At 47.8% G+C, this 9743-nt stretch overlaps 1 protein-coding gene across 1 annotated transcript in view; it reads right to left on the bottom strand.

The window, feature by feature from the left end:
* The window catches only part of MYO9B (myosin IXB), a 113869-nt gene that overhangs the window by 30064 nt on the left and 74062 nt on the right, over positions 1 to 9743 (bottom strand). Inside the window, exons 10-13 of the mRNA XM_010845675.1 lie at positions 9056 to 9195; positions 4257 to 4378; positions 1796 to 1937; positions 1208 to 1467 (exon numbers count right to left, since the gene is read on the bottom strand). Of these exons, the coding sequence (XP_010843977.1) occupies positions 1208 to 1467; positions 1796 to 1937; positions 4257 to 4378; positions 9056 to 9195 (664 nt within the window). The remainder of the gene's footprint in view (positions 1 to 1207; positions 1468 to 1795; positions 1938 to 4256; positions 4379 to 9055; positions 9196 to 9743) is intronic.

The following is a 9743-nucleotide window of genomic DNA, read 5'->3' as shown; positions in this document are numbered from 1 at the left end:
ACATGAAGTTTTGAGGTGAGGGCTGCTTGGAGCTGAAGGGCTTCTTAACTTCAACCCGATTTAAAAAAAAAGGAGGGGGTACGGGGGCTGACACTCAAATTTGGGCACAGCGGGGAACCATGAAATGTTCCATTTCCTCCCCAAACAGCACCATCTATTTCCTAAAACAGATGCCCCAGGACTTTTGCACATGCTGCCCGCCCCCACGGCCAGCCACCCTGCCCACCCTGTCTGGCCCAAATGGTACTGTCTCAATGTAGTGGCTTTAACCTTTCAATCCTCCTTTAACCAATACCCCAGCCTTCCTAAAATGGAACCCTGGGGCTGGCATCTGGAGCTGAGTGATCCTGGGAGTCGCTCAGCCCTTCTGGGTGTCAGGCTGTTCTCACAGAAAAACAGGAACACACCTTCTTGCTGTGTGAGGATGGGCAGGTTAAATTATATATCCCGCTACAAATCTTCTGTTTTGCCAGATCAAAAGCTTGGGAGCTAATTTACGATAGCCAAGACATGAAAGCAACCTAAATATCTATCAACAGATGGATGGATAGGGGAGACATGGTATAACTATACAATGAAATATGACTCAGCCATAAAAAAGAATCCAACAATGCTGTTTGCAGCTACATGGGTGGACCTAAAGATGATCGTCCAAACGCAGTGCCGTCAAATAAAGACAAATTTTATATGGGTATCACTTATATGTGGCATCAGAAAAAATACCACAGATGAATTTATATATTAAATAGACTCACAGACATAGAAAACAAACCTATGGTTACTGAAGGGAAAGGATGGGGAGAGGGATAAATTAGGAGTTTGGGATTAGCAGATACAAACTCTTACATATGAAATAAACCACAAAGCCCTTCTATATAGCAGTGGGAGCTACAGTCAATATCTTGTAATAAACTATTGTGTGCCAAGTTGCTTCAGTGTGGCTGACTCTCTGTGACCACATGGACTGTAGGCTGCCAGGCTCCCCTGTCCATGGGATTCTCCAGGCAAGAATACTGGAGTGGGTTGCCACGCCCTCCTCCGGGGGACCTACCCGACCCAGGGGCTGAACCCATATCTCTTACATCTCCTGTACTGGCAGGCAGGTTCTTTATCACTAGTGCGAAAGAAAAAAGAAAGTTTGGGGAACAAGACAGACGTGCTGGTTGCACAACCTCAGGAATGTGCTAAATGTGATGAAACCTTATACTGCGCAATGGACTCTGAGCACCCCCTTCTCGACAGTGACACAGGGAGCCTCCTACCTGCAGCCTTCTCAGCTCTCTCGGCCCGCAGGCGCCCAGCCTCCCGGAGCACGGCCATGGCCTGGATGGCGGCCCGGAGCACAGCCCAGCGGAACACGGCCACGGGGTCCATGCCGATGAGCTCCCGCACGTAGGAGCTGTCACTGCCCCGCAGGAGGGCCACGATGTCTGGCCGCATGTAGTCCATGTTCTTCTCTCGGAAGTCCTGGTATGGGGAGGATGGTAAGAAGGGTGGTGGGTGGTCCCTTGATAGTGTTGGCTGAGGCCCTGGGGTCAGCTCGGGAAAGGCTGGGTGGGGAGCGGGACCCATTTCCACAACAGAGAGGGGGTTCCTGCCCATGGGGCCCTCGAAAGCAGAGCCAGGGGTTTGACATTGGGTCTGAGCGCCCTGGAACCTCGCCAAGCAAAAGCAATAAAGAGGGGGCATAGAGCAAGCATCTGAAGGAAAGGATCTCCAGGGTACCCAGGGGTCCCATTCCCATCCCCTGAGCGGAGCACAACTTGATTGACAGTGGAGACAGATGGCTACGTACCTTGATCTGATATTTCACCTTCCCTGCAAAGTGCTGGATGATGAAGGCCGGCTCCATGACGGGGGTGCCGAGGAAGTATCTGTTGTCCTCGTGCTGCTGTTTGAACTTGGCCAGCAGAGTCTGGCTTGTGGCGTGCGGAAAGCTGGGAAGAGCACGGGAGACCTTTAACTGCAGGAACTGCAGCTGGTCACCTGCTCTGTATTGGCAGGTTGCAGGCCTTCCGTGGAGGAGGCAGGCAGGTGCTCGGGCTGCAGTGGCCTGGGCACGAGGCTGAGGGCAAAGTGATGCCCTCAGGGCTGGGGAGCAAACTTGAAACAGGCAGGGCAGCCCAGTGCCCCGGCCCATGTGAACGTCTGGTCTAGGGAAGATTGTGCCCGGGGCCCATCATGGGCAGCTCCTGGAATAATCCCGGGATGGGGGTGGCTTCCGGTCTCGGGTGCATCTGTACCTGGGTCTTGCCCACGCTCCCGTTAGAGGCAGGGGCTGGGAGACGGACGAAACAGGGAGGTGAGCGGGGCCTCACTAAGGGAGCCGCTGTATCTGGCTATTTCGGCCTCCCAGGAAGGAAATGCCGCAGCCGGCTTTGGCATCCAGCCTGAGCCCTGCCTCACTGCAAACTCGGGCAGCAAGGTATGCCTCCGAACCCCTGATGCCTGGGTTTCATGGCTTAACAGGGCGTAGAGGGGGAGACCCTGTAGCTATGAGGTACATCATTGCCAGGGTCAGGGTGTGGAGAGCAAGAGACCCGTTCACTTGGTGTGGAAACAAATAACATCTTCACACGCTATTTTAGAAAATCCAATTCGATGCCCCCCAAGCCCCTCTAAAATCATGATGAACTAAAACAATTAGATTTTATTTTTTTAAATCTTGATTTTTTTTTTTTTTTGGCTCACCATGGACTTTTTTTTTTGGCATCCATTTTTATTTATTTTTTGGCCATGTCCCAAAGCACGCAGGATCTTAGCTCCCCAACCAGGGATTGAACCTGTGCCCCCTGCATTGGAAACACAGAGTCTTAACCACTGGACTGCCAGAGAGGCCCCCTAAAATAGCAAGATTTTAAACAAAGACAAATCCGACCAGGCTCAGCCCGGTCCTGCCTTGCATGCCTATCCCAGATTTGGCTCTGGGGAGTTTGCTGGGAGGGACAATGAACCCTTCCAAGTGCCCTGCTCCTTCCCTTATCTGAACGTTTTCTCCCTGGATTCTGGCCTAGAATGGATGTGTCTGTCCTGGATGGGACTCAGCTTGAGGCAGGTGGTGAGCCCTATTCACCCCAGGCCTGAGGGGATGCCGGCAGCAAACGAGGGGCCTGATAAAAGCTGCTGATAAAGAGACTTTCCAGTGGATAAGGACCCACCTTGCAATGCAGGAGATGCAGGCTCCATCCCTGGACAGGGAACTAAGATCCCATGTGTCGAGGAGCAACTAAGTCTACGTGCCGCAACTACTGAGCCCTGGAGCCACAGCTCGAGAGTCTGTGCACCTCAACAAGAGACCCCACAGGATGCGACAAAGGTCTCATATGCTGCGACCAGGACCCGACACAGTCAAAAGAAACCCAAACCCTCAAGACAGGTCTGCGCCCTGACACACTGAACCTGCGAATGTGGCCTTAGATGCAGCCAAGTCAAGACGAGCTCTTGAGGGGGCTCTACGGGCACTCCAGTGGCTAGGACTCGGGACTTTCACAACCGAGGGCTCATGTTCAACCCATGGTTGGGGAACTAAGACCTCACAAGCTGTATGACGCGGTCCCCACTCTCCCCTAGAAAGATGAGGTCATTAGAGTGGGTACTAATCTAATAGACTGGAGTCTTTATAAGAAGAGGAGATGAAGCAGAAGGACAGAAGATGATGTGACTACAGAGGCAGAGACTGGAGTCACACGGCCACAAGCCAAGAACACCTGGAGCCCCCGGAAGGTGGAAGATGCAAAGAAGTCTCCTCCTTGGAGGGAGGGTGGCCCTCCCACACCTTGGTTTTGGCCCATCAAGGCTGATTTTGTGCTTCTGGTCTCCAGAACTGTGAGAAAATAAATTTCTGTTGTTTTAGGCTGTCCTGCGATTTCTGGAACTCTGGCTGAGTGACCAAGCACAAAGCACCTTAAAAACACCCTCTCCAGCCCTTATCATGTCTTGTGGATGAGGGCCGGCAGGCTTGGTGGAGCATCTTGTATCCAGGGCCCTGATTCCACTCCCTGCCCTTTGTAAGGCTGCACCAAGCCTGTGACTGGCTTCTAGATTCAGGTCCCACAAGTCTTTCCCAAAGACTCCCAGGAGGGCGAGGGTGTGTTCCTGAGTTCACAGCTTTTGTGAGTGTTGATAGTTCTCTGGTGAACGGCTAACGTGGGGTCAGGATTTGCAGCCACATGAATCTGAGCAACCCAGAAGTTCCTGGGATGGAATGAATTCAAGTAAGGCCCTGGGGCTGCAGATCCGGATGCATGGACACTCACTTGCTCTCTTCGTCCAGCAGATAGAAGAGGCCGGTGGGCTTCTTGCTGATCAGGTGGATACAGCCCACGTTGTCTGTATAGTCGATGTTGTGCCAAGAGATCCCTTCGCTCTGGTACTCCTCCTGTGGGGTTCAAGGGGCATCTGTTACGTTCAGCATTTCAGGTACACAGTAACATCTACGTGGCACATGTCCTATGTAAAAAAACTTTATTTATATATGCACATACATATTTATATATAAATGTGCAAATAACATAGAATGCGTATTAATATACCAATAGAAATACATCAATGAATACATAAAATTATTTGATAAGTAAACAATTAGCAACAGGGAACAGGAATGCACATTCTCAAAGATCTTTAGTAAGTCCTCTACATACGAACCTTCAGGTGGGCGAACCTTCAAAGCTGTGACTGTGCGCTCACGTGTCCAATCATGTGAGTGAGTTCACGTGTCTGGTGCACACTGCCACCTGCGCACACCCTCTGTAAGTGGCTGTGCAGCTCGCCCTCTGCCTTCTGCGGCTGACAATCTTCAGTTCTGTCATCTCCCACCTCCCCTCCCTCCTCCAGTCAGTAACTCTTCTTGCCGACTCACTCCATGCCAGCCCCCGTATGCCAGCTGTTGTACTGTACTACTGTACTTTTCAAAGTACTAGAAGATTAAAGATATTTTCTCCCTTTTTTGCGTTTGTTTTTTTATGTATTATCTGTGTGAAAATTATTCTAAACCTGTAATAGTACAGGTTTATGTTTTAGCTGGGGGTGTGTGTGTGTGTGTGCTCAGTCGCATCTGACTCTTGGTGACCCCATGGACTATAGTCCCCACCAGGCTCCTTTGTCTATGGGATTTTCTAGGCAAGAAAACTGGAGTGGGTTGCCATTTCCTCCTCTAGGGGATCATCCCAACCCAGGGATAGAACTTGCATCTCTCTGGCACTGGCAGGAAGATTCTTTACCACAGCACCACCTGGAAAACCCAGTTAGGTGCCTAGGCTAACTCTGACTTACTTTGTTTGTACTATCAGAACAGAACTCGTTCATGATGTAGGGGACTTACTGCATAAAACCAGAGTGCTTAAAAATCACGCTTAAAATCACCCAGGGGTCAGCAAACTTTCTTTGTAAAGAGCCAGATGGTAAATATATTAGGCTTTACAAGTTAGATGGTGTCTGCATGATACTCAGCTTTGCTCTTGTAGCATGAAAGGAGACACAGATGCTGTGTTGACAAAGGGGTGTGGCTATGTGCCAGTAATTTGGGGCAGCCCCTGCTCTTATATGAATGTCCTCACAATCATATAATATGAGAGACCCATATCACTTTGAACTTTCTAACAGCCATGTTTAAAAATGTGAAAAGAAAGCAGGTGCAGTTAACTTAAACAATACAGTTAACTTAACCCAATACACCCAAGGTGTATGATGTATGTCAACATCATGACATGTGATTTAACTGACATGAAAAATTACAAACATGGCCTTTTACCAGCGAGACAAAAATGCCTTTTCTTTTATTTTCTGGCCATGCAGCATGGCATGCAGGCTCTCAGGTCCTGGGCCAGGACTAGAACTCATGCTCGTTACAGGGGAGCTGACTGTGGCTCAGACCATGAGCTCCTTATTGCAAGATGAACACTTAAATTGAAGAAAGTAGGGAGAACCACGAGACCATTCAGGTATGACCTAAATCAAACCCCTTACAGTGGAAGTGACAAATAGATTCAAGGGATTAGATCTGAGAGAGTGCCTGAAGAACTATGGACAGAGGTTCGTGACATTGTACGTGAGGCAGGGATCAACACCATCCCCGAGAAAAAGAAATTCAAAAAGATTTGCAAAATGGTTGTCTGAGGAGGCCTTACAAATAGCTGAGAAAAGAAGAGAAGTGAAAGGCAAAGGGGAAAGGGAAAGATACACCCATCTGAATGCAGAGTTCCAAAGAATAGCACAGAGAGATAAAGCCTTCCTCAGTAATCAATGCAAATAAATAAGAGGAAAACAATAGAATGGGAAAGACTAGAGATCTCTTCAAGAAAATTAGTGATACCAAGGAAACATTTCATGCAAAGATGGGCACAATAAAGGACAGAAATGGTATGGACCTAAAAGAAGCAGAAGATTATAAGAAGACGTGGCAAGAATACACAGAAGAACTGTACAAAAAGATCTTCACGACCCAGACAACCACAATGGTGTGATCACTCACCTACAACCAGGCATCCTGGAATGAGAAATCAAGTGGGCCTTGGGAAGCATCACTACAAACAAAGCCAGTGGAGGTGATGGAATTCTAGTTGAGCTATTTCAAATCCTAAAAGATGATATTGTTAAAGTGATGCACTCAATATGCCAGCAAATTTGGAAAACTCAGCAGTGGCCACAGGGCTGGAAAGTGTTTTCATTTCAATTCCAAAGAAAGGCAATGTCAAAGAATGTTCAAACTACCACACAATTGCACACATCACACACACTAGCAAAGTAATGCTCAAAATTCTCTAAGCCAGCCTTCAACAGTATGTGAATTGTGAAGTTCCAGATATTCAGGCTAGATTTAGAAAAGGCAGAGGAGCCAGAAATCAAATTGCCAACATCTGTTGGAGCATCAAAAAAGCAAGAGTTCCAGAAAAAACATCTAGCTTTGCTTTTTTGACTACGACAAAGCCTTTGACTGGGTGGATCACAATAAACTGTGGAAAATTCTTAAAGAGATGGGACTATCAGACCACTATACCTGCCTCCTGAAAAATCTGTATGCAGGTCAAGAAGCAACAGTTAGAACTGGACATGGAACAATGGACTAATTCCAAACAAGGAAAGGAGTACGTCAAGGTTGTATATTGTCACCCTGCTTATTTAACTTATATGCAGAGTATATCATGCGAAAAGCCAGGATGGATGAAGCACAAGCTGGAATCAAGATTGCCAGGAGAAATACCAATAATCTCAGATACACAGATGACACCACCCTTATGGCAGAAACTGAAGAAGAACTAAAGATTAGCCTCTTGATGAAAGTGAAAGAGGAGAGTGAAAAAGTTGGCTTAAAACTCAACATTCAGAAGACTAAGATCACGGGATCCAGTCCCATCACTTTCAGGCAAATAGATGGGGAAACAATGAAAACAGTGACAGACTTTATTTTTTGGGGCTCCCAATTCACTGCAAATGGTGACTGCAGCCATGAAATTAAAAGACGCTTGCTTCTTGGAAGAAAAGCTATGACCAACCTACACCACATATTAAAAAGCAGAGACACTACCTTGCCAACAAAGGTCCATCTAGTCAAAGCTATGGTTTTTCCAGTAGTCATGTATGGATGTGAGAGTTGGATCATAAAGAAAGCTGAGTGCCAAAGAATTAATGCTTCTGAACTGTGGTGTTGGAGAAGACTCTTGAGAGTCCCTTGGACTGCAAGGAGGTTAGGGTTAGGGTTAGGGATAAGGTTAGGGTTAGGGTTTAGGAAAAAACCCTAACCTAAAGGAAAATCAGTCCTGAATATTCACTGGAAGGACTGATGCTGAAGCTGAAACTCCAATACTTTGGCTACCTGATGTGAAGAACTGACTCACTGTAAAAGACCCTGATGCTGGGAAAGATTGAAGGCAGAAGGAGAAGGGGACAACAGAGGATAAGATGGTTGGATGGCATCACTGACTCAACGGTCATGAGTCTGAGCAAGCTTCAGGAGTTGGTGATGGACAGGGAAGCCTGGCGTGCTGCAGTCCGTGGGGGTCACAAAGAATTGGACTGAGCAACTGAACTCCGTGCAGGGGAATGTGGAGTCTTTTTTTAATGATTATGGAAATTATCTTTATGTATTAAAAAAACCCACAACTTTTTATCTTATTGGAATATAGCAGATTCACAATGCTGTGGTAGTTACAGACGCACAGCAGAGACTCAGCCATACAGATACGTGTATCCGTTCTTCCCCAACTCCTCCCACCCAGGCTGCCCAGGAAGCGTGCAGTCTTAACCACTGGATGCCAGGGAAGTCCCCCAAAGGTCTCTCTCCGCTGCGCTGTATCTTTGCAATCTGCTATGTCTTTTGCTCTTCCTACGCAGCTCCATTTGGACCAGCCACATTTCAAGTGAGAAATGTGAGTTTCAGCTAAAAGACATAATAATAAGATTAGCTAAGTATTAGCTAAATATAGGGGCTTCTTTGGTGGCTCAGACGGTAAAGAATCCGCCTGCAATGCAGGAGACCTGGGTTTGATCCCTGGGTTGGGAAGAACCCCTGGATAAGGGAATGGCAAGCCACTCTAGTATTCTTGCCTGGAGAATTCTATGGACAGAAGAGCCTGGTGGGCTATAGTCCATGGGGTCCCAAAGAGTCAGACACGACTGAGGGACTAACACTTGCACTTTCACATATACATGTGTGTAAACCCATCAGTTTTCTTTCCTCATCAGAATCCACCATAGGAAGGACAATACTTGGGTAAAGAAGGCTGGTTATTTTGAAGTGAAAACACCTATTACATGGGATATCTTCACTGTTGACCGAAGCAAATCCTTACAAGGCAACTCAGCTTGTCTCCCACTGAATCAACTTTCACATCTGAGCAGACAGAAAGTACAACACTCGCCTGTGGCGTCAAATATCCCTGCCTTTTGCCTCATCTGGGGCTGGGTGGGAATGTTCTCGGACTCTCCCTTTTTTGCAGAGAAAAATTCTGGGGTGGGTTTGATGACAAACCAGGCCCCCAAGGTCCCCAGGGGGATCCCGGTTCTGGCTCATTCCCTTCCTCCTAGGACTGGATGGGTGAATAAGCTGGTATTTCCTTACCTGCTCTAGCTTGAAAATGTGCTGGTTGAAGTAATACTGGAGCTGCTCATTGGCGTAGTTGATGCAGAACTGCTCAAAACTGTTCCTCTCGAAGTCTTCAAAGCCAAAGATGTCGAGGACTCCGATAGACAGGCACTGGGGGAGATGGCGAGAATGGTTATTACTGGTGAGTACTCCCTTGGCAGCAACCTGTCTGATGCTAAGGGTCTTAGAACCTGTGATATTTTTTTTTCAAACTTTAAAGTTTGTATTTTGTATTGGGGTATAGCCAATTAACAATGCTGTGATAGTTTCAAGTGAACTGCGAAGGGACTCAGCCTCACATACACTTGTATTCTTCTCTCCTCAACCCCCTCCCATCCAGGCTGGCACGTAACACTGAGTAGATACAACCTGCAATATTAAACAAAGAGCCCTGTGTTTTTGACTTCTGTTTGGGGCTGCACTGCGTGGCCTGCAGGATCTTAGTTCCCCAACCAGGTATTGAACCCATGCCCCCTGCAGTGGAAGTGGAGAGTCTTAACCACTGGACCAATAGGAAAGTCCCAGAGTCCCCTGTTTTCTCTGCACTGGGCCCTGAGAACCGCATCCTGTTGGTTCCCTGGGGCTGCTGAGGGGAGAAACCGGCCTCACGCCTGACCGACTGCAGCCAGGGTCACAGGCTGCCAGCTGAGGAGGTGTGGCCCTC

Source organism: Bison bison, unplaced genomic scaffold, assembly GCF_000754665.1.
Source record: "Bison bison bison isolate TAMUID 2011002044 unplaced genomic scaffold, Bison_UMD1.0 scf7180017864221, whole genome shotgun sequence".
Classification (NCBI taxonomy): Eukaryota; Metazoa; Chordata; class Mammalia; order Artiodactyla; family Bovidae; genus Bison; species Bison bison.
Note: the sequence above shows the minus strand (reverse complement) of the source record. Positions and strands in the feature narration are given on the sequence as shown.